The 27,338-nt window shown below is 59.1% G+C and overlaps 1 protein-coding gene across 1 annotated transcript in view; it reads right to left on the bottom strand.

The window, feature by feature from the left end:
• LOC111140003 (E1A binding protein p400) overlaps window positions 1-27,338 on the bottom strand; it is a 97,116-nt gene that overhangs the window by 18,875 nt on the left and 50,903 nt on the right. The window contains exons 24-46 of the mRNA XM_022492393.1: window positions 26,802-27,020; window positions 24,823-24,987; window positions 23,073-23,228; window positions 21,813-21,907; window positions 21,077-21,348; window positions 17,541-17,743; window positions 17,283-17,452; window positions 15,949-16,145; window positions 12,924-13,035; window positions 12,594-12,737; window positions 8,800-8,940; window positions 8,509-8,592; window positions 8,063-8,197; window positions 7,799-7,843; window positions 7,566-7,719; window positions 7,110-7,351; window positions 6,810-6,983; window positions 4,469-4,605; window positions 4,272-4,328; window positions 2,331-2,409; window positions 1,991-2,242; window positions 1,008-1,053; window positions 818-927 (exon numbers count right to left, since the gene is read on the bottom strand). Coding sequence (XP_022348101.1) covers window positions 818-927; window positions 1,008-1,053; window positions 1,991-2,242; window positions 2,331-2,409; window positions 4,272-4,328; window positions 4,469-4,605; window positions 6,810-6,983; window positions 7,110-7,351; window positions 7,566-7,719; window positions 7,799-7,843; window positions 8,063-8,197; window positions 8,509-8,592; window positions 8,800-8,940; window positions 12,594-12,737; window positions 12,924-13,035; window positions 15,949-16,145; window positions 17,283-17,452; window positions 17,541-17,743; window positions 21,077-21,348; window positions 21,813-21,907; window positions 23,073-23,228; window positions 24,823-24,987; window positions 26,802-27,020 — 3,389 coding nt within the window. The remainder of the gene's footprint in view (window positions 1-817; window positions 928-1,007; window positions 1,054-1,990; window positions 2,243-2,330; window positions 2,410-4,271; window positions 4,329-4,468; window positions 4,606-6,809; window positions 6,984-7,109; window positions 7,352-7,565; window positions 7,720-7,798; window positions 7,844-8,062; window positions 8,198-8,508; window positions 8,593-8,799; window positions 8,941-12,593; window positions 12,738-12,923; window positions 13,036-15,948; window positions 16,146-17,282; window positions 17,453-17,540; window positions 17,744-21,076; window positions 21,349-21,812; window positions 21,908-23,072; window positions 23,229-24,822; window positions 24,988-26,801; window positions 27,021-27,338) is intronic.

The following is a 27,338-nucleotide window of genomic DNA, read 5'->3' as shown; positions in this document are numbered from 1 at the left end:
AGGGACAGGAGAGCGCTGCTTGTGCAGGGCACACGCTGCCTTCCAATATGTAACTAAACTGGGAAAACACATGGGAACTTCACCTCCTTAACCTCGGCTGTTTACTTTGGTCATTTATGGCAAACACCAAAGTCGCGGAGGCAGCTAGACAGGCGGCGTGTCTTTCAGTGAGTGCAAGGTACCCTCTGATTCTGTACTCAGAGGGTCTGACGGCTCTGCCCAGGCCTGGTGCCTCCCTGCCTCCCGCACACAGGTCTGCATGTGCTCCACCCGACCCCCGTGAGCTCTGGCACTGCAAGCGACAGCACACCCACCCTTGTGAGACGCCATGCCACCCCCCCATACGGTTCCCTCAAGAGCGCCCATCCCCACATCCCCATGTCCCCCACGAGCAATCTGTACTGTGGCACAAGCAGACCCCACAAGCGCCGGCAGCGCCATGCCCTCACACCCTGCCTTCCTCCTCCTGGAATCACCGTCGGTAGCACCCTCCACACGCACTCCGTCAGCAAGCACACCATGAGAGCCATCTCCCGAACTCCCGAACGCTCACATTATCTTGGGAAATTCAAGCTGTGTCAGGACTCTTGGCACTGCTGGGATATTTCTTTACAAAGCAAACAACTTTCTGGGCACCGGGCAGGCTCAGTCGGGAGAGCACATGACTCCCGGTCGTGAATCCAAGCCCCGTGCTAGGTGTCAAGATTGCTTTAAAAAAATTAAAAACAAAACAAAAACCCAACACCCAGACAAACAACCCTCATGGGTCCTAGGTCACAGATGCTACGAAAAGTGCCCAGGAGCAGGGACAACTCACGGTCAAGGCTCCCGGTGCCACAGGTGAAGCGAGGCGCTTGTTAATGGACTGGAAGGTGGCGGCAGGGACCCCCGCGATGGTGTTCACGATGACGTTTCCACTCACCGTGCCTGCGGGGAGAGACCTGTGAGGCAGGAGCACCGTGAGGGGCAAGCACCGACTTCCAACAGGGGCATCTCGGGTTTCTTACCGGTTGGCATACTCGTCCCCGTGACGGACGTTTTCATGGCTCCCGCCTGCTGAACACAGAAAACCACTTGAATTGGAGCGCAGGCCCTCCCCTTCACGAGACCTCCAAATGTTTCCACTTCCTGAGAACCATATCCACACTCCTGCCTGGTGACGCAGCCACACGGGCCGACCCCCCGCTCCCTGCCCCCATGCCCTGCACGGGCTCTCCTGCACGCACCCCTACCACCTCGCTGAGGCCCACTCTGCCCACGGACTCCTGTCACTCAGGCTGCAGCCCGGCAGAGTCCCTCCACGGCCACCTGCCACGGTGCCCTTGGGGCCACGGAAGCAGGAGCTGAGTGCGTGGCTTTCTGATCCCAGAGCTGGGCCAGAATGCCCCATGGCAAGCCCGCCACGGCAGACAGAACCACAAATGAGCCCGGACCGTGCCCACGCCCGGCTGGCAGAGCAAGGCCGCGGGCTTCCCTACGCAGTCCCAGGCGTTCTCCCCACATGGGACTCCAGCATCCACGATACACGGACACGGGCACACGCAGCAAAGCAGCAGATCAGGGCCCGCTGGCAGCAGCACAGGCCATGTGAGGTCACGAGTCAGTCTGCCTTTCTATGCCTTCTCTGTACCTTCGTCTTACCCCCTTCTCTAACGGGCAGCAAGGATTCCGGTACTCGCGTGTGCAAGAGCACGCGTGCGCCAGCTTTGAAGATAAGCTCGCTCGTGGCACGAGCAGTACTAGACCTGCCGGGTGACCTCACAGTGGCACCTCCCAAACCCCAGTGAACTCCAAACTTCCCGGGTGCCCCCACCTCCCCGGCCGGCCAGAGCCCGGAGCAAGCCGAGTGGGAGGGCCCCTCTGCACGATCCCGCTTGCCAGGACAGCGAGGTTGCTGCTGCCTCTGAGGGGAACAAGTGCTACCATCTACACAGACCACCCCGCCTTGCGTCCTCAGGGGCACCCGTGCCAGAGAGCAGCGCCTTCTCACCAGCACAGCAGCGCTGCCCACGGTGGTGATCGCTGGGGGCACCTTCGGTGGGGGCTGTGCGGGTGGCGCCTGGGGCTGCGCCGGGGCCTGCTGCTGGACGGCCGGCGGGCCCGCAGGCTGCTGGCTGCCGGCTGCCTGGGGCTGGGGCAGAGGCGGGGGCGGCTGCTGCGGCGGCGGGGGCTGCGGCTGCGGCGGAGGCGGCGGGGGCTGTGCCACGGGCGGCTGCTGCGCCTTCTGCTGATCAGCCAGAGCCTACGGGAACGGAGAGGAGAGGACCCGTGGGGCAGGAGCCCAGCACACCCACCAGCCCAGTCCCGCGCTGGCGGCCCGGCCCCCACACCTTCTTCTCTTTGGCAATTCGCTCTGCTCGGAGAGACGCGACCTGAATGGGAGGCAGTGGCTTGTCGTAGTTAATCCCGCTGAAAGACAGCAGCAGAGACAGAAAATAAGCAGCCACGCTCGGAGGGAGAGGAGCACTCCAGAAACCCAGAGCTCTCGCCGTCCAAGCTGCCAGGTGCTAGGAAACAAGTCCCATCAACCCCTCCTCAAAGAAGAAAATTGCTCGTGTTGTCCAAGACCCCGTCTCCCATTTCCCTTCAACACAAAACCTTCCAGAAGGCAGGCCTTGGCCTGCTCCCCCACAGCAACACACAGTACAGTGCCCAGGACACCAGATACCCTGGAAGGTGTGTGGGTGCACCTCACGGCAAACCGCCTGCCCCTCCCACCCAGCCCACCAAAATGACCACCAGCCCCAAGCTGGGCCTCCCTTCCCCAGCAGAGCATCAGTCCCTTCCAAGAAGCTGCCCGCAGCCCTGCGTCCCCAGGTCCCACTCTGGCCTGCAGATGCCCCAGGTCCATAAGACCAATGCCAGGGCCAGGCTACCTCCCATGGCGCCAGGCTTCCCGGGCGCAGAGGCTGACCAGCAAGGCCCAGAGAGAGGGAGGGCCCCCTCACAGCCCGGCACCACGAAGTCCCCGCAGGAACCCCCACCCTCTCGACTCCTCCCACCACAGACAGCCTGGCTGGCTGTGCTTGAAACCCTGTGCACGCCCTCCCCATTTCCGGGCCTCCCTTGCCCTGCAGGGCCCGGGCCGCACCACAGCTGTCTGCTGCTGCACATCAGCCTCCCACCCCTCATCGCTCACGCCAGCTCACTTAGTGACCTCTCACCCATTCTCTGACCTCAACCACATCTGTCTGCCCTGATCCCCCCACCCCGCCCCACTCTCACATCGACAGCCACGCCTTCCTCCACCAACACTCCCTCCATCACACTTGGCAAACATATACCCATGCCGGGCTCCCCTGGTCTGTCAGTTCCGGGTGGGGCCAGGTGCCCCCACTGATGAGACAGAAACCACCCCAGCAGAGCACTAGGCACGCAACCCGCCCAGATACTAGCTGGATGAAACGATCCGGTGACGTCCCTCACGAACCCACGCTAACGCCCGCTCTGTGCTCCAGGATCCAGAACCTTACATCCACAGGCGTGGAGACACCGTGTAACTCAGGTAAAGAGCGCGAAGATGATTCGTGCTCTGAGAGAAAACAGAAGGCCAAGCTGCAACTGTCGACAAGGCGGGTAAGGGGACGTGTGAGGGGTCCTGGGCCCGAGCCCCGCATGTGTCCCAGAAGGCCGCCCCAGGCATGAGCAGTAGGGCGCGGCCATGAGGCAGGCCTGCAGAGCGGGATGGGCAGCACGGGCCTCGGGCTGCCTCAGAGCTGCCAGGAAGGGCCGCTGGGGGTCTCACTGGGAGCACGTAAAGAGACAGCAGGGCCTCCGGTGTCCTGCAGACCCTCCCTCGGGCAACCATGAAGGGTCGAACCAGACGAGTACCTGGGCTTCACGCAGACATGAGGTTCCCACCACCTCAACGTAAAGCGAACAGCCGAGAGCATGGGGGATGGGCGGCCGACACCCGCACACCCTGCACTCAGCTCCCAAGGCAGCGCGCACCCAGCGTCTACCTGCCCGTCCTGCTGTCGGTCCTCTTCTCGCTCACTCAGATTCAAAGCAAGCACGCCCTCCCCTGTGCTGGCTAGACTTTCAGGGTAGAGCCAGTAACACACACGCCAGGTGAGAGGCGGGCACGGCCGAGAAAGGAGAAACCCTCTCCCATCTGTGTCCCCTGCAGCCTGCAGGCGAGGACACACCCGCCACGGCAGCACCACGGGCACTCGCCGGCCCCCACCGGCCCTGTCTGGACGCACAGATTGCATGATTCGCTGACCACATTAAAATGAGATCATTTCCAAGAGTGGAAAATACAGAAATACCTTTCTGCCAACACGGAGGCGTGCTTGGGGTTTTTCTGAAAGGGATTCATGCCAAGCCTGCAGTACAGAAAAGGAGACAAGGGTTACCAAACAAGAAGGAGTGCCCAGGAAGGCCGTGTGGCCGGCACACTGCGCAGGCCAGCGTCCCAGCCCGGGCTCGACCCGGGGGCGGGGCGGGAAGGGCGCGGGGAGCATACAGAGGCTTGATGGGGGGGCTTCTCTTGCCGGCCGTCATCTTCATCAGGTCGAAGTGGCTCGTGTACAGCTGCGTGTGCGTGGCGTTCTCGTCCTGGGCGTACATCTGGCCAGTGCGCAGGGGCCGGTTGTTCTTACTCTGAGACGAAACCCACGGCAGCACGTCAGTCAGCCCAACCTCAAACCTCCCGACCAAAAACGGTTCCTTCTTCCCGAGACTCAACAGCACCGCCCACCGCCTGCGAACACTGCTCCCTCCGCACGTCACCTCACACGAACCCGCAGTCACCCAGTGCAGGACTCCCTGCCTTCGCAGGGAAACGTGACCGCTGGGCAAAGTGCCCAAGGTCACACCGCAACTGCGGCAGAGCCAGCGCACCTCCGTCGGGGACAGACCCTGGGAAGCAAGCAGCGGCTGCCCAGGCACAGGCCTCCGCCCACGCGCACAGGGAAGGGGAGAGGTGTGGGGGGCGTGGGACTGCTCTCGGGGGCTTCACGGTACTACCGGCGGACGGCCTACCGTCAAGCCAAGCACCTGCTCATTTCCAAGACACCTCAGTGTCCCGTACAACTTCGCAGCGACCCTCATGCCCGAGAGAAAACTCCAGTCTCCTGACACCGTGTGTGTAAAGCCAGCGTGCTTGTTGGCAACCAGGTCTCACAGCTGGGCCACAGGGCTCCCTGGGACTCCCCCCCACCACATCCCAGGCTCTCACTGCCCCATAACCAGGACTCCAACACGGCGTGCCAGAGGGAAACTGTTACACAGTAACAGCTGCACACTGGAGGGCCGCGCACACGCGCCTTCCCACGTCGTCTGTGCTAAGCAAAGGCTTTGTTTCAAGGAGACCCACATCAGACGAAACTCAGAAGGACAAGACCAGCATGGGAGGCTCCTGAACAGGGGACCGCATCTGTGAGAGCTCCCATGTCCCAGCCAAGTGAAGGAGAAAAGGCAGAACAAGAATAAAATCAGGTAAGTCATGGTGAGCCCAGGTCGCAATGAGCAGGAGGGGGATCCTGCCCGAGCCCCCCCCACGGGCTGCCACCGGCGCGCGGCTGCTTCTGACCCCGTCACCTGGCCTTCTGCCCAGCTGCCGGCCCGTTTACCCACATTGTCCCCTCGGAGCTAACAAACTCACTTCTGCCTTTGCTCTAGATTAGCTTCTCCCGTGACCCAGAACGGAAGACAGAGCTTCAACTTTACGCGTCTCCCCGTTAACGTCACAGCTGTCGCTAGGAGGGTTTCCAACACAGAAGAGACCAAACGCGAGATTCCACGAAGTCTCGCTGGCCAAGGCGCCACAGATGGCATTGTGAGGAACACTCGCTTTCTTGCTTTTTAAGCGACAAGCAAATAAAGGCCTTAAGACAAAATGTTTCCAGGAACACGAAAACAGGACGGTTGAAGCCATGATTTGCACACCACATCTGGGCTCCGTGTGTGCGCCTCTGCCGCATCTGCCCCGTGCCATCCGGTGGGCTCCACGGGACCCCGGTCAACGCCGGCAGCCTACCAGGTGAGCAGCGAGAAGGGGGAACGGGGAAGACAGCAGATGGACGAACAGAAAGAGACCCTCTCGGCCCAAGAGCAACAAGAGGCACGCAGGAGAACCACACCGCAGACGCGCTTGTCTGAGGGGCTGGCTCTCGGGGGTCAGGCTGCCGCCACCACGGAAACACACCGAACACCCGGCCTCCATGTGCTCAGCCTGTGTGCACACGCACCGTCAGCTGGGACCACGGTCCGGAGCCGGTCCCACCACTGTGGCAGCCGATATGGCCGGTGGGAACCTGGAGCAACGGCACGGGAGGCACCGATAGACTTTTCGCCAAATAAGCCAACAGAGCCAAAGTCCCCTTCATTTACCCGATGCCTTTTCAAAAAATAAGAAGAAGGGGCGCCTGGGTGGCTCAGTGGGTTAAGCCTCTGCCTTCAGCTCAGGTCATGATCTCAGGATCCTGGGATCGAGCCCCACATCGGGCTTCCTGCTCTGTGGGAAGCCTGCTTCTCCCTCTCCCACTCCCCCTGTTTGTGTTCCCTCACACTATGTCTCTCTCTGTCAAATAAATAGAACCTTTAAAAAAATTAAAAACAGAAGAAGAAAGAAATGAAGGGAGGAGCAAGCTCTCAGTGGCACAGGAGCCTCCAGACGGCATCTGGAATTTTCCAGGCACCTCGGGCAAGCTCTCAGGCCCGGGGCCAAGTCCCGCACTGCCCGCAGCTGGGAAAGCTGTGCGCAGCACATGCCAGGCGCCGCACAGGCCTCCTGCCTCACTGGCCTCCCCCGAGCCCAGGAGCTGGAGTTCTGTGGTCACCGAGTGGAAGGGGTCCGCTCTCACCTTGCCCTCCTCCCTGGGAATGAGCACGTTCTCATAGCGGCTCCGGCACTGCTTGGAAGAGCGGTAGATGCGGCTGCAGGAGTTGACGACGTCGCTAACGAGGTCCCAGTTGGGCGTGTGGGCCGGGGACACGATGGTCAGGTTCAGAGGCAGCTCCAGCAACTGCTTCACGGCCTGCAGGACCGGGTTTCAGGCGGCACCTCAGCGAGCCGCATCCACAGGTGCACACGCTTGCCCCAGGGTTATGACCCTGGGACGCGGACAGGAGGGGACAGGACGCGGCCTGTGGGCCACGCTCACCTGCAGCAGCGCCCAGTCTTCACTGATGAGCCACTCGGGGTTGTCCGCGCCTGACTCGGCTGTTGGTTTGGCAAAAGTCGGCAGTGGCTTGGCAAACTGTGTCTGCTGCTTCAACAGAATATTCTTTTTCTGCTCCTTCCCTTCCCGGCGCATTTTCAACATGCCGGGCGTGGCGCGGTCGAACAGCGAGCGAGGGGGCACAACCGGCTCCCCGTGGCGCGGCTTCTTCTTCCTGCCTGCAACTGGACAGAGAGCCCTTCTCAGCGTGGCCCTCGGCGAGCGGACGCTGCCTTCGCGGGCGAGCAAACGGGGACAAGAAGGACAACTGAGGAGGCCGGGCATGAAGGCGTCTCGGGGCAGACAACCCGACTCTTCTGCCCTGACGCCATGCAGGCCGCAGGCGTGCCACTCCAGCCGCCGCCCCCCACCCCCGCCAGCCCGGCCACGAGTGCGCACCTGAGGGGTCCGTGCGGTGCCGCCGGCGCTCCTTCCTCACATACACGGGAGGCAGCTTGGACTCTGGGATGGGCGTGGTTTCGTACGTGAGACACAGGACTGGGTCCACGTAGATGTCGTTGTCATCCTGGGGTGGCGTGGGCGGCGTCCAGAGCTGCGCGGAGAAGGGCGCGCCGTGAGCGGTGCGCCCCAGGGCTGGCGGCCGCCCCGGCACTCAGGGAGACCATACTCACCGGCATGACCTCCACCTGCCCGTCGGCACCTTCGCACACGTACTCCTGCGGGGGAGGGCAGCGCGTCAGGACGACGCAATGTTAGATGCGCTCTGCGAGCCTCTGGCTCTCTACCTGCTGCCCAGCAGGTCTTCAAGTACCTGCAACGCCGCCTGACCACACTCGGGAGAAGCGCAGCAGAAGCAGAGATCTCCAGCCAAGCCCGAAGCGGCACACTCCGGCTGTCCCCGCCTCGGGCACCGCGCCGACCCGAGCCGCACGTACCGCGTTGTAGGCGTCCTCCCTCGTGTAGGTGAGAAGCTGCTCCTGCTCCTGCTCCTGCAGCACTCGCGCCTCCCTCTCCCGCAGGGCCCTCGCGTTCTGGGCCTCCCACTCCCTCACGGCGGTCAGCACGGCGTCCTGGCGGGAAGACCGCAGACAGGAGCCCTGAGACCCGCCCCCCCGCCCCGCCCCCTGCTCTTGCCGTCACCGGCCGAGCCCCGCGTCTCCCCCTCCATGGGTCCACGTACTCCGGACCCGTTCCCACCCCAACAGGTAACTCTCCATCGGGCACCGAGCCGCTCCCAGGGAGAAGTGTTCCCTGGGGTTTTCCTAGACTCGATCTTTCATCTGTTTCCACACTGCTCGGTCCGGTTTTTATTCCTTTCATCCCACGCAAGTCACGCTGACTTCAGGCCAAATTTGACTCTGAAGGCTGAACCCACCCTTACCTCGCTGTCTCCCTCTTTGTCGGGGCCAGCCGGCGTGTGGAACAACTCCAGGTAATTCAGCGCGTACTTCTCAATAGGCGTAAGCTGTTTCAAAAATCGTTTGAACAGGGTGAACAGCAAGTTAACGAAGGTTGAGGCCCTCAGCCGACCCCCACCGACACGTGAATCAAGAAAGTGATTGTTCTTACTCTAAGCAACCAAAGGAAAATTTCACAGAAGGGTCAAATGTCCAAAACACCGAAGCGTATGAGGAAAAATTAGGCTGAAGAAGAAGAAAGAGCGCGCCCAAACCTGTTCCATGAAGTCCGCTAACTCCTCCAGCTGCGACGGCTCCTCCTTCCGCCTCGGGCTGTCGGAGCCGGACGCCCCCAGCACGGCTTCCTCCTCGGGTTTCTGGGCGTCTTCCTCCAGATACTCGATGCTCTTAAGGGCCTAAAGAAGTTACGTGCTTGTATTACTTTCACATATTTTTAAATTCCAGGGTTTGGAGAAGGAGCCGACGAGACACACCTGCACGGTACGTGGAGCCTCCCCGTGGTCACGCACTCCCGCTCGGGCCCAGGGAATGAAGCCCCGAGGGAGGCAGAGAACGAATGTGAGGGGCTCACAGCCACACTGGACGGCGAGGCCCAGGGAAGAGCCACGTGCGGCATGCTACCAAGCTGCCAACCCCGAGGACAGAGCGGGACGGGGCACCTCGTTCAACCTCATGCCTGACACGCACCGTGGCCACGGCTCTGATCGACGAGAACGATTCCATATGGTGCACGAGACACAGGCCTCTGTCCACGGCATGAACAGGAGAAAAACGATCCGACGCCACAGCTGCCAGAACCAAGCCCACACACATCAGGCGCGTAAGACGGGCAGTGGTCCCACAGAGAAACAGCAGCGAGAGGAAGGAGATGCCCTCCCATGACCAGCAGCTCAGGCCTGACGCACACACACGCGCACACTCGCGCATCGGGCGCAACCCAACGGTCTCTGGTTCCTGGATGTCGATTGGGACCTATACGACCTCTTTCCTTGGCAATTTGGAAAAATCTGCGGCTTACAATGTAATCTGACCTCACGCTGCACGCAGAACACACACTGAAGCCCCAGGGAAAAGCGAGGCGGACGTCCTGATGACCCGGGGTCAGCAGAACATCTCTCAAGCAGCACACGAGAGCAATAGCCACGATACGAAGGGCCGCCGCGCGGCTTCAGAACGCGTGGTCCCCGCTCACGACCACATCCCCAAAGGCATCCCCAACATGCAGGAAGGTATTCCATGTGTATCCACAGAAAACACAGACACCGACCACTGAGAAAAAGAAACAGCCCCGTCAACCAAAACACGGGGAAAAGACATGAGCAGACACTTCAGGGACTGCGCAGAGACGCCCAAATTCAGAGGCCGACAGCAAAGGCAAATCCCACCCGAGACACAGCACATCTGCCACACGCTGCGGGGAAGGACACGCCAGGCCCTGCCTCTGACGCTGCCAGAGCGCAGATCGGCCTGGCCAGCCCGAGGGTCATACGCACGCTCCCCAACAACCCAGGGGCCCCACCCCAAGGCGCATTCCCCAGAAGTCAGCGGAAACGCACACACACATCTGCCAAGAGACACGGAGAAGATATTCACAGATGCATGGCTCAGAACAGGCGGTGGGCCGGAGAAGGACGTCACAGCAACCCACAGCACAGTGTCGCAGAGCCGCGAGAACCACCACGACCTGAACCAGAAGCCGGACCCACACGGCAGCTGTGTGGCAGAGAGCAGCGCTCGGGGATGGGAGTGGCGGGGGGGTGGTGGTTTCTGGGGAGCTTTCCCTAGAACACCCTCTCAAGCTCCTCTCTGTGATGCAGTGCTCCCACGGGGTTCTCGCGCTTCAACGACACCTTTCCCGAAAGCCGTTTCCCTGCACGAAGCGCCTGAGGAGCGTCGCCCCTGCTGGGGGAGTCCCGGACTAGTAGAGCAGCGAGGACGTCGCCAGGCAACGCTGCTCTGTGCGCGGCTGCTCCGACCGTGCCCTTGCCACTGGCCTCTGCGACGGCCCCCACGACCCAGACTCAGCACACAGCCAGAGGACCATTTGGAAGAACACAGCCAGGCCCCACCGCCCTCACCCCTCATCCCCTGCTGCCCCCCAGCTGCCCCCCAGCTGCCCGGATGGTCCCTCTGCCTACACCACCCCTCCCTGAACATCGCTCCCGGCCATAGCACGGAGAGTCCGTATTCTACCCGTCTGCTGGCTTACAATCTTTCCTCTTACTGGAACGTATGCTGCACGGGAGGTGGCGGCACACCACGCCGTTCAGTCAATGCTAGGTCCCTCCTGCCTAGAACATGCCCGACTCGCGGCCAGACACTCAACACACACTGGGACAGCACCTGTGTGTTGAGCTAGCGTGCTGCTCCGCCCAGTACGCACACGTCCCTGAGACAACTGCGCATAGCACGCCACGTTCCGCACCTACACACCTTCCTGCCTCTCGTTTCTCTCCCAGGACACGTGTGACACTTTCAGCAAAAAGGTCAGTATTTCTGGGAGAGAACTGACCTTTTCTTTTTTTTTTTTTTTTAAAGATTTTATTTATTTATTTGACAGACAGAGATCTCAAGTAGGCAGAGAGTCAGGCAGAGAGAGAGAGGAGGAAGCAGGCTCCATGCTAAGCAGACAGCCCAATGCGGGGCTCGATCCCAGGACCCTGAGATCATGACCTGAGCTGAAGGCAGAGGCTTAACCCACTGAGCCGCCCAGGCGCCCATGACCTTTTCTTTTTAACCTCATGCACGTAACACCTGTTTTTGTTTGTTTGTTTTTAAGATTTTATTTGTTTATTTGACAGAGAGAGTAGGCAGAGTAGGCAGAGAGACGTGGGGGCGGTGGGGGGAAGCAGGCTCCCTGCAGAGCAGAGAGCCAGATGTGGGACTCGATCCCAGGACCCTGAGATCATGACCTGAGCTGAAGGCAGAGGCTTAACCCACTGAGCCACCCAGGTGCCCCGTAACACCTGTTTTTAAAAGAACGAGGTGTGGGGTCATCATACACGGCAAACTCCAGGAAGGAGGCAGGAGGATCCGCACCAAGTGGTCATCGCTGAGCCAGGGGGAGGGCCTGGTGCAGGACACCTGCTTTTCATGATAAATCCCCGAAGCTTTTCCATGTATGTATTACTTCTCAACCAAACGAGAACCTTTAAAATAGCCAAGGCTGTGGCAAGTCCTCCTCACCAAGGGCACGGGGATGGGGGTAGAGGGGCACCACAGGGAAGCCAGGGCAGCCATCTACCCTGGGCAAGAGAGTGGGAAGAGGCCCAGGACATGGGGGTACCTCCGAGGCCAAGAGCCCAGAAACTGACACCCAGGAAGGAGGGGGAGGAGGGGCGACCCCCCCAAGCAGGCCAAGGGGAAGGGGGAGTGCTGGGGGGGCTGCAGCCGGGCTACTCCACGAAGCAGGGCAGGAGGGACGTGGCCCCAAACAGGTCTACAGTGTGTCTACACAGCCAGCACTACCCAAAACACAGCACACAAGCCACGCGTGTGATTTAACTTCAGCGGCTCAGGTATCAGCTGTGTAAAAAGGCAGTATTCTACTCAACCTGATACATCCAAATATTACTTCAACACGTAACCAACGTAAGAAGGTACCAACGAGATCGTTTATGTCCTCCTTTGTACTGTCCTGATAACCAGCTGTGCACCTCGCACTCACATACAGGGCTCCTATCAGACAGGAGTGAAGACAGCAGGCCACGGGCACGGGCAGAGCAGACAAAGGAGGTCAGACAGGACAGGTGAGGCACGCCCCACTGTCAGCTGCCCACTACGGCTCAGGGGAGGCAGCGTGGCTCGGGGACAGCTGATGAGGACGGGGACGGCTGCCAAGCTGGGCAGCAGGCGCCTGAGGCCCCCAGACTTTACACTGCTTTCTACCTGCTTTTCCAGATGAAAACGCCCAGGAGAGAAAGCAAGCAGACAGGAGGGGTGTACCAGGGCTGAGCGAGGGGGGCCTGCAGAGCGGGCAGCGCGCTCAGGGCCCATGGCACGTGCAGCACATCCTCGGGAACCCCCAGGGCAGGCCATCCGCCCTCACCTCAATGAAAGGTCTTGCAATTTTGGGGGCGATGATTTCTGTGGCAGAAGGCTCCTGAGAGAGGACCACGAACTCCTCCGCCTTCACTGGGAAGCCGGCATCGTCAGTGGGAGAGCACACCTCAAACAGCTCCTGGATGGTCCGCTGCACACGAGACACACGTTAGCGTCCGGCCGGAAGCAGGTCGGCGCCTGACCTGAGTGTCAGACCGCGTCACCAGGGAAACCACCTAGCAACTCCTCCCCTGAGCGCTGAGCTGCGTTGCCTGCCCCCGCCCCCCACCCCAAACACCAGGTAGCAACCCCGAGGACGGCGCGCCTGTGATGGCACCTGTGTCAGGAAGGCCATGGAGTAGTCGTTGCCCTGCGCAGCTACTTCCCGGATCAAGTCTTTGGTTCCGTTTTTCAAAAGCTTCTCTTCAATGGAATTCCCACTCACGAGCCTACAAAACACAGACCCGTGTACGATGTCAGCTGGGCGTCCGGAAGCACGCTGCCACGAGCAGTCGGGGTGTGAGGGTGGGGAGGCTGGTGGCACAGCACCCGGACACTTGGGCAGGAGCTGCACAGCTCTGCAGGTGCTCGGGGCGTCCCCTATGAGGCGGTCAGGGCCACCCCTCCCACCCCACCTCTAGCCACCCCTACCGCCCCCGCCACCCCTAGAAATGCCCTCCTGGGTCCCCTGTGAAGAACTCCAGTGTGGACAGCCTGGCAAGCCCACTCACACGACATGGCCCGCACTGCCAAGGGGTCACGTTTACACGCAACGGTGGGCGGCATCGGCTTCACCGCATCTGCGTGCTGCGTTCTCACCAAGCGGTGTGCTGCAGAGATCCCCCGCCCCGCACCCAAACACTTCCAGCAGCTGCTCGATGCCCAGCGCACGGCTGTACCCCAAGCAGGGGCACTCTCTGTCCCCACTGTGCGCTGTAACGAGTTCCAGAAGGCAGCGACGCCACGGGCCGGCTCCAGGGAAGGAAACGCTGGGCACAAAGGGCACGCACCATCTCCAGCCCAGCAGACCCTGCTAACCGGATATCCAAACAGTGCCACAACCCTACATCCCCAGTCAGGGCAGGCGGTCCCTGGCCATCACCACTAGCAGCTGTGCCCACTGCTGACCCGTCGGGGCGCGTAACAAAGCCATCACACGTGCAGCACCTACTCTCCACCCGTGAGCCTGCGCATCCCACACATGTGTGCGCAGCTGGAATGGCCCGCTCAGATGCTTGGGTTCGTCCCACCTTTCTCAAAGAAGGGCTCATTTACCTTTTTTTCCTCAACTTGCATGAGCAATCTAACCCTCCGTCTGCTGTGAGAATTGCAAACCATTGTCCCAATCTATTACTCGTGCATTAGCTTTGTTCATGGAATCTTCTTGCAAAAGCCAAACTTCAGCTTTCATTTTAACTGCAGTCAGATATGTCTGCCTTTCCTTCCCTCCAAGCTTTCTGTCCGGCTAAAGTGATCCCTTCAAGCCACAAGTACCACCTCTTCAGTACTATGCTAAGACCGCCACTTCCTTTCTACAGCGGCGCACCTAACCCTAGGGCCGGTGTTCTGGCCATCAAGTAGGCACAGCACTCCGGCCCCAGCTGTTCCTCACGGTCCACAGCGTCAGCAGCAAGTGCTAAAGGACCTGGGCCCCAACGAAGCTGGAACCCCACCCTGCTGGTTCAGGCCCGGCTGTTCACTGCTTCCCCTCCAATGACGCCTTCTCCCTGCCCCTCTGCTACAGCCCTTGTCAGCATTTCCATTGGCTGCTGTCAGCTACCCTTCACTCCAAATACACTTTTTTTAAAGATTTTGTTTATTTGACAGAGACACAGAGAGAGAGGGACCACAAGCAGGGGAAGTGGGAGAGGGAGAAGCTGGGCCCCTGCCGGGCTGAGCAGGGAGCCCAATGTGGGGCTCAATCCCAGGACCCGGTATCATGACCCGAGCTGAAGGCAGACACTTAACAACTGAGCCACCCAGGCGCCCCCAGATACACTTAAAAAACACTTTATCCAGGGGTGCCTGGGTGGCTTGGTCGGTTACGTGTCAGCTCGGGTCACAATTCCGGGGTCCTAGAATCACCCCATGTTGGGCTCCTGCTCAGTGAGGAGTCTGCTTCTCCTCCTCCCTCTGTCCTTCCTCCCACTCATGCATGCATGTGCTCTCTCTCGCTCCCTCTCAAATAAAGAAAGTCTTTAAAAATAAACAAAAGCAAATAAATCCCACTTTATCCACTCACGGGTGCGCATGCATGCATATACACAAACCCCCACGATGACAACTTTCCTAAACACTGTTCTGCGTTTGACATCGCTTTGGGGAAAGCACATTTTACACACCAGGTCTTCCTGTGCGAGAACACGGCTCAGTCTCCAACTCACATCTTACCACATTTTGCACAATTTGGTTCTCATTTCCTACACAACCTGCATCTTTACTGCCAAGACTATTCCTGATTCGTGGATTACGGTTACTGAGAAGAAAACAGCTTTTCCGTTTCCGGCTGGTAAGCGCTGAAGGGTCACAGCCTCCGTAACCGCGGAGAGCAATCACGCAGGAAAATGTTGCGCACACAACACACAGGGTGCGCCAGGCAGCAGTTTACCAGCATGGAGACAGCCCGCAACGCGCCGCTGAAGGAGGAGCAGTTAACGAGGCCGTGGGCACCAGCCATCTAGACAATGAGAAAGACGCCTGGAAAGATCCGCGGCAAACTGTTACTAATCGCCATCTCTGAAGGACACTTCTCCACGGACCTCAGACAGGCAGTGACACAGCTGCTCAAACTCAGCCTTCGGAGGACTCTGCCTCGGTGGCAGGAGTGAGCGGTCACGGGCACAGGCCAGGGCCTCGCACATGGCGCCGGCACCACGTACCCGCCCGCACACCCAGTGCCAGTACATACCGCAGACCCGCTGTTGTCGCACTATCACACTAAATGCTTCTCCAAGTTCAGACACGCACAGGACAGCCGGCTTCACTTTCCTCAGCCACGTGCGGGGCCAGCAGAGGCGGTGCACACGGGTCTGAGCTCTTCCAGTCATTTTACTGACAGACAAGGGGCATCGGACAGAGCTCTAGAAGACGCGCGACAGATACGCGTCGAATGCACAGCGAGTTGTGTGTAAGCAACATAATTTGACTGCAGTTTCAAGCAAACTAATTATAGACTGAGCAAATGTTGGGCCTAAAGAAAGAACACACAAAGCAGCAAGAATAGAAGTCTGCCTCAGAAAAAATAAAGTGGTGGAAACTCCTGGAACAAGTTGTAACATACACTTGAGCTCCACGGGGTGCTTCTGCTCCAGCACCTGCTGCCCCTACACCTCCACACTCCTTGTCACGCCCGCCACCCTCACCTGTAGATGTGGACATCCTTGCGCCTCCCGATCCGCTCACACCACTCCTGGGCCTTGGCGTCCATCACGGGATTCAGGTCATTGTCATAGAACACCACTGCATCGGCCTCCACCAGGCTCACGCCTGTGGCACGGCTGTGGGTCGACAGAATGGCGCAGAAGATCCTCCTGTCCCTGTTGAAACTCCTCATCAGTTCCTGAGATGAAGGAAAGCCCTTGGGTTAGCTCCCCTGGTCGGTGTTGGCACAGCTCGGCGCTCCCAGGAACGAACATCCAGCCATCTCCTGCTGACTGTGCAGAGACACCCCCACGCGCTCTGCACAGGCCAGGCCTCACCGACCAAAGGAAAACGTCCGCCTCCAACTGACATGGACTGTCAGCTCAAGCCGTAGGCCCCAGGAGAACACAGAGTCTTCCTGGGGAGGGACATGTGCTCGGTCCTGTACCCTCAGGCAATGCCTGGGTCTTCACAGCAAAAGACCCAGGAGTAAGGCTGAGGGAGCAGAGAAACAGGCCAGAGAGGCTTTCAGCCTCCTGGGAGCACTGCTCTCTGCAGTGAGCTCAGCACCAAACCCAACCGTCACAGGGACCCCCTCCTTCCCGGAGAGTCCACGTGTGGTCTGTGAAAACACTACCGACAAAGTTAACTCGCTCGTTAACCCGGCACTGCGTCCCCTCCCAGGCCCTTGTCCACGTGCGCGCGTGCGGGTGGAAAGGCCCACGTGTGTGGGATCACAGAGTCTGGGAACCTGCTCCCAGCGGAAGCATTCTGCTGGGCTACTCCATCCCGTTCCAAACGCTTTGATGACCAACTTGCAGTCCAGCCCACGGACACTCAGCACGGGGCCACCCAGCAGCACGGCACATGCACGACCTATGGACCCATCGTGCTGCCAGATGTGTGCGTCGCTCCAGGGAGGAGAAGAGGTATCACAGGCGCACTGAGCCCTTGGCGCAGAATCACTCGGGCCGGTGCACAGCCTGCACCATCAGCCTGACTGCTAGGAAGCTGTGCGGCTCTGCGCCAGCCCAGAGCGTGAGAGATCACCCGTCTGGCTGCGCCAACGCATGGGACACAGCCTTAGCCAATCTGACAAGCGACATAAGGGCATGCAGCACGACCTGCATTTCCCGTGGGGTGCCTCGTGGGGGCTGTGCCCAGGCTCTCACCCCAGCCACGTCTGAAGCGCACCAGCCCGCTCCTCATGGCACAGGTCAACACGCCCCAGCAGCTGCGCCTGTCCCATAACAGGATGCACAAGCTGCGGGCCTGCCAGGGCCCGGGGACGGGAAGCAGCCCCCGCCCTTGCAGCACGGCGCCCCTCCTTCCTTACCTGCCGTTGCTCGCTGTTCGCATTCTCATCGATCCTGATGTAGGTGAGATAATGGAAGTTCAAGAACATTTCTAAAATGTCCAACATGAGAACCATTTGCGACAAGATCAGCACTCGACGTCCCTCAGACTTCAACTTCTGAAGCAAGATGGCTAAAGCTTCGAGCTTTCCTACAGAACGAACGACATCGAGTCTCTCCTGAGCCCGGGCGCGGAGGGCGGACCTAGAGGCCAGCGCAGACGGGCGCCCCCGTCGTACCTGAGTCGAACTGCACCAGTCGGAGCTCCGGAAACCGGAGGGAGCGCAGCGCCGTCATCCGCCGCAGCTGCTGCGCGTAGGGCGCCGTGTGCTCTCGCAGGCGGTGCCTCAGGAGGCTCATCCTGCGGCTGTAGAGCAACGGCGGCCTCGCCACCCACAGGGACGGGGGCGCGGCCACCACCGGAGGGATCACACACATCACCCTGAGAAGCAGAAAGCACGTGGCTCAGTCCCACTGCCCACGGCGTCTCCACCAGCAGCTCCTCCGTCTCAGGAAGCAGAGGGCCAAGAAGGAAGCGGGCAGAACCTTCCACTGGTGTGGCCAAAAACACCAGGGTGCTTAATCACAGCCCCACGGGGTGACACGGCACCATCCGTCACAGAATCCGTGGGAGCGAGTCCCGCCAGTCCTGGCCCCCGCCGGCCCCCAGCCTGCGGGAAAGGGCGCAGAGACACCCCATTCCCTGTGAAACTCATGTTCTGGTGGGAATCTCGGGGTGTGGGTCCTGTTGTCCCCAGGACGGTCTGGGGGAGAACTGCACCCCAGAGCTGGGAGAGCCATGTGCCGTCAGGAGCGGAGCCAGACTTAGCAGGAGAAGGCCTGCTGAGAGCAGCACGAGAATGACTCCAACGGGCCACTACAGCACAGGACACGTCCTCCAGACCTCTGGGTGCCCCCCACACCAGGACAGCCTCACTCTGGAGGTCAGTTCAAGCTGCGTTTCCCTGATTTGCTACCAAATGCATGCAAATAAAAAGGCCACCTATGCCCAAAACCACTGGTGACAAAATCAAACCACTAAATAAGTGGACAGCAAGTCCACGCTCACTAACCCGGAGTCCACATGGCCGACCCGCCCATTCTGCCCACCCGCCCTGAAGATCTGGCGTGGCCCTAAGCCAAACCCCAGCCGCTACTCTGTAGATCACCGACACAGTGAGCCGAAGGCTACCACACCAGAAGGGCCACACAGGACCGGGCGAGAACAGAGCCAGAGGCACACCGCCCAGCACCAGGGCTTGCAGAGGGAACAGACAACACCCAGCTGAGGAGGGCCCAGGGAGAGGCCCAAGGCAGTCACCTCAGCTCTGCCAATGGAGCAGAGCACGTCTCTCAACAAACGGTGCTCGATAAGCAGGCACCCACACGCAAATACGTGAACATGAAAGACTCAACCAGACGTCCCGGCCTCCTCGCGGTGGTACCCAGTATACCCCACTCCTGCAAACAAAGAAACCCCAAATCACTAGCAACCCACATGAATTTGATTGAGCCTCTGAATCTATTTACAGACGATACAGGCAACAAAGCTACACACCAGAGTACACCTCCAGGAACCAATTCAGCAAATCCACATTGTGGGAAATTCTACAGAGAAAACCACCAGTTTTCCTTGACAAATAAACTGCAAGAGAAAAAAAAGGCAAGCCAGAAGCACAACCTACAGATTAGGAGCTACACGACACGTATCCCCAACTGCTGCGTCTCTACGTCACTGCCATCCTGATTCGAACCATAAAAACGCTTATGAGACAACCACAACTGCGTGTGCAGGAGACACTTAACGATATCAAGAACTGTTCTTTTCTTAGCTAGGGTAACGGTACAGTGCGTGCGCTGCTTTCAGAGCACAACGAAACCTTACACAGGAACCTGTCTGTCCAGAGCTAGCTGCAGTCTGTGCTTCCGGGCAGGAAACACTGACACAGAGCTGGGCGGGAGCCAGTCCAGGGCTGGAGGAGGGTTCCGGGTACACTCGGGTTCACTGCAGTAGTCTGCTTGTATAGGTTTAAAGATTTTCTGAAACATGAGATTCTTCAAATGGGGAAAAATGAATTTAGACACAGACCTAGTTCCTTCACAAACATCAGCTCTGAATGGACCGCAGATCCGAAGTGAAAGGCCGACAAGGGGGCCCTAGAAGAGGACGCAGGGCAAGCCCGGGTGACCAGGGCCTAGCGATGACTTTCCAGGCCCAGCCCCAAAGGCACGGCCGGTGAGAGGAGGGAAAGCTGGATCTCACTAACCCTAAACACGGCCACCCCCTGAAAGCAAATGTTGTAAGGAGACAAGCCCCAGGCCAGGGGTCGAGAGACACCGCTGATAAAGGACTGGCACCCGAAACATACAAACACTCTGAAAGCCCAACAGCGAGAAAACAAACATTAAACAATGGGCCGAAGACCCCCAACAGACACCTCTCCAAAGAAGAGACGCACACGGCGAAAAGCTATGAAAACAGGCTCCACGTGGCATGTCCTTAGGGAAGTGCGGATGACGTTGGCCCCGAGACACCAGGATACACATCAGAGGGGCCAGAACCCACAGTCCAGACCACAGAAGCGGGATGAGGACGAGGGGCCACAGGGGCTCTCGCTCACTGCTGCTGGGAACGCAGAATGGGGCGGCCACTCGGCTAGTCTGCTGGACCTTTTCTACTGGGTCAAACGTGCTCCCACCAGACGACCTGACAATCGTGCTTCCGGTCCTCATTCAAATGCACTGGAATGTACGTTCACGCAAACACCTGCATGTGGACCTTTACAGCAGCGTCTGTGACTGCTGAAACCTGAAAGCAACCAAGCCGTTCTCCAGTAGGTGCTGGATGAACGGGCCCACGAGACAAGGGGGCATCACCGGGAGCGTCGAGCCACGGAGTACTGCCGGGAGCCTTCACCGCATCTCGCTCAGAGAAAGCCCATCGGAAGAGTCGGCACCCCGTACGATTCTGGGAAAGGCAAGCTACGGGAACAGCAAAGAGGTCGCTGGCTGCCCGGGTTTCATGGGGAGGCGCGACCAGGTGGGGCACAGGTCTTTACAGCAACTCCCAGACGGTGGGAAGGCGGTGGACACGAGCCAGGCCACAGGAGCACGGGCGGGTCCCCACCGTGAACACTCAGCCGCAGGCACACAGCAGAGAAGGGAGAGAAGACCCATCCTCAGGCCGGACGGGACCAGCGCTCAATGCAGGGAATGGAGCACAAACAGGGCGGCCGCTCTAGTCGGGGCCCAGAGGAAGCACAGCTCGGTGGGCGGGGTGGGGGGGGCTGGGCTGGCCCCTGGCCCAAGAGCATCTGCGTTTTCATTTTCTCTTCTAAAGCTCCTTTCTGAGTTTAACCCTTAAATACACATTCCTCACCACGCAAAGTTAACTTTTTCAAGTAGTTTTCCAATAAAATATTACTTTAAGAAAAACACAGAGAAACTCATCAAGCACACAGCGGTCTGTTCCAGCATCTGGAACATACACGGCTGCTGTGGCCCTGCGCCCAGGCCAGCCAATGTGCACCCAAGCGGGGCCCCAGGGACAGGGCCAGGGCCCAGGGGAAAAGAAGCCACCCGAGGATACACAGCCTTCCCGGAGAGACAAGCTGGTGCCAGAGCCGAAGATGCAGGAAATAATTCACGATCGACATCTGAGAACCACGCAGCGAGGAACTGATAGAACAGGCTTCCGGCAGGACAAGCGGGGCCATAGGCCCGTGGGGGCCCACGGAGGAGACTGAGGTGCGGGCTCCCACGCAGGCCGCCCTACCTGTCGATGACATCCTGAAGGCAGGCTTGCCGCTGGGTCAGCGTCAAAATCAGGTCCTTCTGACCGTGGGAGGGTGGAATGTACCCGCCCGCTGGCCCGGCCCCCTTCCGCTGGCTGCTGTCAGAAGCACCGGGCCAAGGCGTCTGTTCTTGGCCAACCACGGAACAAATCTGCAGCAGATCTCGGCCATAGACGGGGGCCCGCGAGCAGTGCCGCTCGTTGACAAAGTAGATCTGGTCCAGTCGCTCCTTCAGAAGTCTGCTCTTCTCCTCCTTCATGGGAAACAGTGTAGAAAACGGTCACTGAGGGACACAGGCCCGGGGCCTGGTCTCGCCAAGCCCTACAGTGTCCCGCGTGCACGGCGGCCCTGAAACACCCGCGTCCCCTTCTACGGTGGTCCGCGACAGAAAGGAGGCGGACAACACAGTGTGCATCTCTGACTGAAAAATCTTTCTCCAGACAAGGTGAGATTTCTAACACCCGGAAGATGGCCTCGAAAACAAAAAACATGGAGGATATCTGCAATCACGAAGCCCAGCTTCCTTTGTCATGAAATGCGTTTTCAGAGTCAAATTCTGGGATTCAGAGTGATGACGTGCTTTCAAGGCCCACGTGCCGACAACTCCATTAAATACCCACAACCGTCCCCCCAACAAGCGGCTTCTGAGAAACAGCTTCGGAGGGTGAAGGAGCGGCCCGGGGGCCTCACGCAGGGTCGGTGAGGGAGGCGCCGTACCTGGGTTGGCCCTCCGATAGGAGAGGCCGGTTTGGAGGCCATCCCGGGTTCTCCGGCAGGCGTGGGGTTGACCGCCACTCGCCCCGGCACACCAACTGCAGAGCAAGAGGGAAGTGCTGAACGCACATGTCTGCGGGCTCCGCAGACCCTCCTCTGGCAGCTCGCTCTAGCAACACACTGCCCACACCCCTCAGGACTGCCCGCAAAGCACCCGCTTGCCAGCCATCGTCTGAGCGGTGGGTGTCTCCCTCCTCTGGTGAAAGCTCAGTGCGCTCAGAGGAAGCACCCACACCTGAGGCCCATGGTCATCCTCACGGCCATCATGTGGCCACACACACATCCCCTGGGACATCACCCGCCCGCCCGCCCCCAGCAGGGAGTCAGCACTGTCCTTGTCCTCCGAAGCAGGACAGAGCTGTCGCTGCACCCCAGGGGCCCACCCCCATCTGCCAGGCCACACCGCACATCCTGACGGAGACCACACAGGAGGCACCAAGGACTAAAAGGGGCCTGGGGTAAGACAGCTACTTCAGGAGACCACAGGGAGGGTAGAGAATGTCTCCTGCCTTGGGGGATGGGTGCTGGCAGCAGGTTCTGGTGGGGTGGAAGGAGGCCTGGAAAACAGAATCAGCCTCAGGTGGGAACATGGGCCACCGCTGGGACACAGAAATGCTACTCCCTGGACCCCATGGCAGGGCCCCACCCAGTCTCACCGCAGACAAGACAGAGACCAGGGCTCATCAGGGACAAGGGCTTCGGGTCGGGAAGGGACCCCCCACTGCGTCCACCCACGAGCCCCATCCGACCACCCACTGAGCCTCCTCAGCAGACCACACACGGCTGGGCATGGCAGGGAAGGCAAGACCCTGGTGAGAAGCAGGCCACGGTCGGGCCAGATGCAGAAGGGCCCAGATCCTGCTCCGGTACCTGTCCCAGGGGAAATTCCAGCATGCTCGCTAAATGTATTTGTGACCTCAGCAAGCCAAATTCTCATGATTCTAAATGTCTTGTCAGAACAAGAAGAAAACAAAAGTCTAGGTAAGCAGAGACTAGTCATATTCAAGATACCTCCGAGAGGAAGGAGGGAGAAGACGAGCCAGGCTGACGGCAGCCTGTGTGCACAAAGCAGAGACCGCCGCGGCAGGGTGTTCAGGTTCTGAGACGCGGGATAAAGCAGCAGCAGCTAGCTCCCGTCCCCCTCGAAGCAAAGTCACACAGAAAGAAGCTGCCACGTGTAGTGACCCCATCAGAGCACTCTACCTGGCGCAGTCACGGGCGCTGGGCCCGGGCCACCAGCCGGGGGCTTGCTTCCCAGGGCGTTGAGGGCGCCCGCCTGAGACATGGTCTGCATCACCACGGGGCCTGGCGGCCGCAGGTACGACTGCCCCGGAGCGGACACAATCTGAAGAACGCTGCCTGCAATCACACGGGCCCGAGAGGCGTCACTCACAGGCTGCAGGCACCTCCTCCGACCTGCCACGCGCACCTCCCGACATGCAGGACAGACGAAGCAACAGACCGAAAATCCAAATTTAGATTTACTCCAACAAGGCAGTGCAGAGTTCAGTGATTTGGGGAAAATGACTATTTCAGTTACAGCGAATGAAAAACTAAGAATACAGTCACTTTTACTTAAGGTCAAAAAAACGCTCAACTGGGGCGCCTGGGTGGCTCGGTGGTTTAAGCCTCTGCCTTCAGCTCAGGTCATGATCTCAGGGTGCTGGGATCAAGCTCCACATCGGGCTCTCTGCTCAGCAGAGAGCCTGCTTCCCCCCTCTCTCTGCCTGCCTCTCTGCCTACTTGTGATCTCTGTCAAATAAATAAATAAAATCTTAAAAAAAAAAAAAAATCGCTCAACTATTCTTTGCCATTTCTGACTTCGGGCAATGTGGTGGGCACCAGGACCGGTCTGTTGTGCCTGCCCGAGGCCCCACACCACTCCCAGAGCCAAGGTCCCAGCTCCGGACCACACATGGGGGCTGGCCGACCTGTAAAGTCAACGAAGAAACACATCCACTCTCTACCCAAAAGCTGCAGCTCTCTCTGCACTCAGTTCAAGGTGCTCGCCACATTCAGCCCTCCGTGTGAGGAAGCCTGACATCGCTTACTCTGGAGGAGTTTCCCCACGCTAGGCTCTGCGCCAAGGGGGGCCCGCCAGAGGTATTGACAGATGGCCTTGCCCTTTCGGCCGGAAAACTGAAGGAATAGGGAATTAAGCCAAATTAACAGCTGTCTTTGCTATAGGTGTCCTGGGGCCTCCACTCCGCTAAGCTGTGTGTGACCTCCCAGCGCCCGTACAGAATGTTCCAGCCCTGGCTCACAGATGCTGCACATACCTCGTCCCAGGGAGGCTGTGGCAGGCACCACGTGTGACCTAGGACCACAGCCAAGGGGGACTCAAGCACTGAGCCACTGCCACGGTCCCTTAGGGCTAATCCCAGCATGCCTCTCGGACCACTCGTCCTCTGCACAAAGCAGTTACCATAGGATTACGTCGTGCTCAGACAAAGGTCTAAGAGGCTTTGGCCTCGGAGTCAACGCTGTAAAATCCGTACATGAAAGAACGTAACTTCTACGTAACTTGCTAGTCCTGAGGTGTTTTCAGGACACTTTATTTCACACTAAAGTTAAAAGAGCAGCAAATACTTCTATTTCGATTTTTAAAACAAGGAACATTTGGGGCACCTGGCCAGCTCAGTCGGGGTGCAGGTGACTCCTGATCTCGAGGTCGTGAGTTCAAGCCCCACACTGAGCATAGAACTTATTCAAAAGAGAATAAAAGCAAAAAAATTTCAAAATGGGCAACATTTCCAAAGAGCATATTTCATCGAGAAACAGTATCAGCTACACGGCATGCATCCGCCACAGGCCAGCAGGCCAGCGTTCTCAACACCCCCCCAAGGCCGTCTCCGGGCGAGGCACCCACGCTCCTGGGGCCGCCCAACATGCCCAAGTCCAGCAGCGGGAGAGGGGTGGGGACGACAGCGGGGCCGCGGCGGCCGGCCCTTACCTTGCAGCTGCAGTGGCTGGCCGGCGGTGAGCTGCCGCAGCTGGCTGTGCGACAAGGTGAACTTGTTCCCCTGAAACTGCAGCGTCACCGGGGTCTCTGGCTGGGCGACCCGGCTCTGCGGCCCCGCCAGGGAAGCCAGCTGGGCTATTTTGACCACCTCCCCACCTGCGGAAACGCAGAGGAAGACGGGATTAAAACGTCTGGGAGAAGCCTGCAACTGTTCTGCTGACGACCATATGTCGTCCAGCATGAGCGTCTGTGGCAAACTGAGGAATCACAAAAACGTTTCTTAGGCATCGCTTCCTAACGCTTTCAGAAAATGACTCTAACAGAAAAGAGAAAATTAAAATTAACATTGGATCTTAACGGTTGATTTATTTACTCATAACTGCTGAAGATTTTAGATATCAAATCTTAATATAATTAACCAAACTACCAACGAACATTTTACTTTTCTCTCCAACCAATGAAAAAGCAGCAAACGGCAAATGTAGCAGAAATCTATTTCTCATATGTTTTGGAACTCTAATATCAACCTCTTCAGAGACCTTTCAGAATGTGAAGAGTACGTGTCCGATTCAGTGCACAGACGTATAGGAGAGATTATACCCCTAACAAGTGTAAAAGAGGGGGTCACTAGCACAGATCAGCCACACAAACGTAGCTGTAAAATACAAAGGTTCCCACTAACTCGGACTACACTGGGGGATTCGATCTAGAACGCTGACTGAAAAAATGCCAGACTCGACATCACCTAACACATGGTTTGTGAAAACATGACTCGGATGGAGTCCTGTGCACCCGACTCAGAAACGTACACCCTGCAGGCTCTGAGCGAATGCCAAGGGTACAGGGTTTTGTCCCCCAGTGGTTGATCATGAAACCTGAACGCTCCCCCCAAGGAAATCCATGCCGGAATGATCAGTGACACCATACAGAGAACAGTTAGCGGAAGACCAGGAAAACGCCCAGAGGTCCTGCCCACAGAAGCTGTGAACAGGAGGGAACGACAGGAGGAGGCGCAGAGAAGTATGTGTGGACAGGACAGCCCTGGCCCTGCCCCACCCACACGGAGTGAAGGCTCAGCTCCCGTGGCAGGGTCCCTACAACACCTGTCCCTGGCAAACAGAAATGTCACCCGTGCCCTCCCCCAGGCAGCTAGCCAGGACTGTAACTCTCCACTCAATGACAGTGGAAGTGAGGCCTCATTACGAGGGACTAGCCTGAACTCGGGGTCTCGTGACACCCACCCCCCAGCTTCCCAGGGGACACCTCCACACACTGGTCACACCGAGATACGAAGTGCTCGAGGGGGCATCTGAGAAACAGTGGTGCTACGACCATCTCCGTCAGGACACTTCCTACGGCACAGTCAGCAGGGGCCCGTGAGAGATGTGGGAATGCGCTAATGACACTGGTCACGGTAAAGAGATCTAAGAACACGGAGTAACACTGTGATGTTTTCATCACCAAGTTATTATGAGAGCCTCAGCTGAGCAGGAAGTCACTCCAGGCTTAAACACGATGGTAAGCAAGAGACGTATAGGAGAGTCAAAATCAGTCATGGTTTTTAACAACCAGCTCCGGATCCCTCGCTGGCAAAGGCGTCCCCTGCTCTCGCCTGAGTGCCACCTGCTCCCCGGGCTGGGCCCCGCTGCCCACGGGGCAAGCCTCCAGCTGACGCTAAGGAGAAGTGAGGCTGTCAGTACACCAGCAGAGCATGCGCGGGAAGAAAGCAGAGCTGACGTCCGGGGATCAGGAGAAAGGACAGAGGAGGACAGGGCCCTGGACGCTGGCTCTGCAGAGGGCGTCCCTCTGCACACTTAGGGCCAGAAACGACAGCGTGGCGAAAGGCAGCACCCGGGCGTGGGGTTAGGGAGACAAAGGGAGTGGACAGCAAGGCTCTTCACACACGCTGATCGGAACACAACTTCCCGTGGCAAAGACGTGGCAGAACCGGGAGGGGCGAGGCCACTTACTGGGCAGGCGCGCCTGAGCCTGCGAGGTGAGCACCAGCCCCTGAGGCAGCGCGCTCGGCCCCGCCGGGTGCGGGGGGCCCGGGGGCGGGGGCGGGGGCGGGGCCCGCGGTTTCGCAGGATGGGCCGGGGCGGGTGCTGCGCCGGAGGTCGAGGCGGGCGGCTGTCTCGGAGCGGGCGCGCCGGCGGAGGCCTGGGAGCTCTGAAACGGGGCTGCCGCCACTGCAATCAATAAGGTTTGTTTGTGCAAAGCTGTTAGAGGTTCTTCACCAAATGCAGTATTTAAACCCGAACTCAAAGAAACAAAACAAACATTTCAGTAAAGTCTCTCGGATGAGAAACCATCTCTAGAAAACAGGGCGGGGGGCGCGGCATCCGGGTGAAACAGAGCCGTCCGCCCGCCGCGCCGTGGCCGAGTGCGCGCTCCCGGGCACGGACCGCGGGCCGCCAGCCGGGCTCCGATGGGGCCACGCCGCATGTGCACGCGGGCGGAAGCGGAGGACCAGGCGACGGAGGCTGGAACTCCGGCCTGTGACCTGC

This window comes from Enhydra lutris, unplaced genomic scaffold, assembly GCF_002288905.1.
Source record: "Enhydra lutris kenyoni isolate GAN:26980312 unplaced genomic scaffold, ASM228890v2 scaffoldscaffold144, whole genome shotgun sequence".
NCBI lineage: Eukaryota > Metazoa > Chordata > Mammalia > Carnivora > Mustelidae > Enhydra > Enhydra lutris.
Note: the sequence above shows the minus strand (reverse complement) of the source record. Positions and strands in the feature narration are given on the sequence as shown.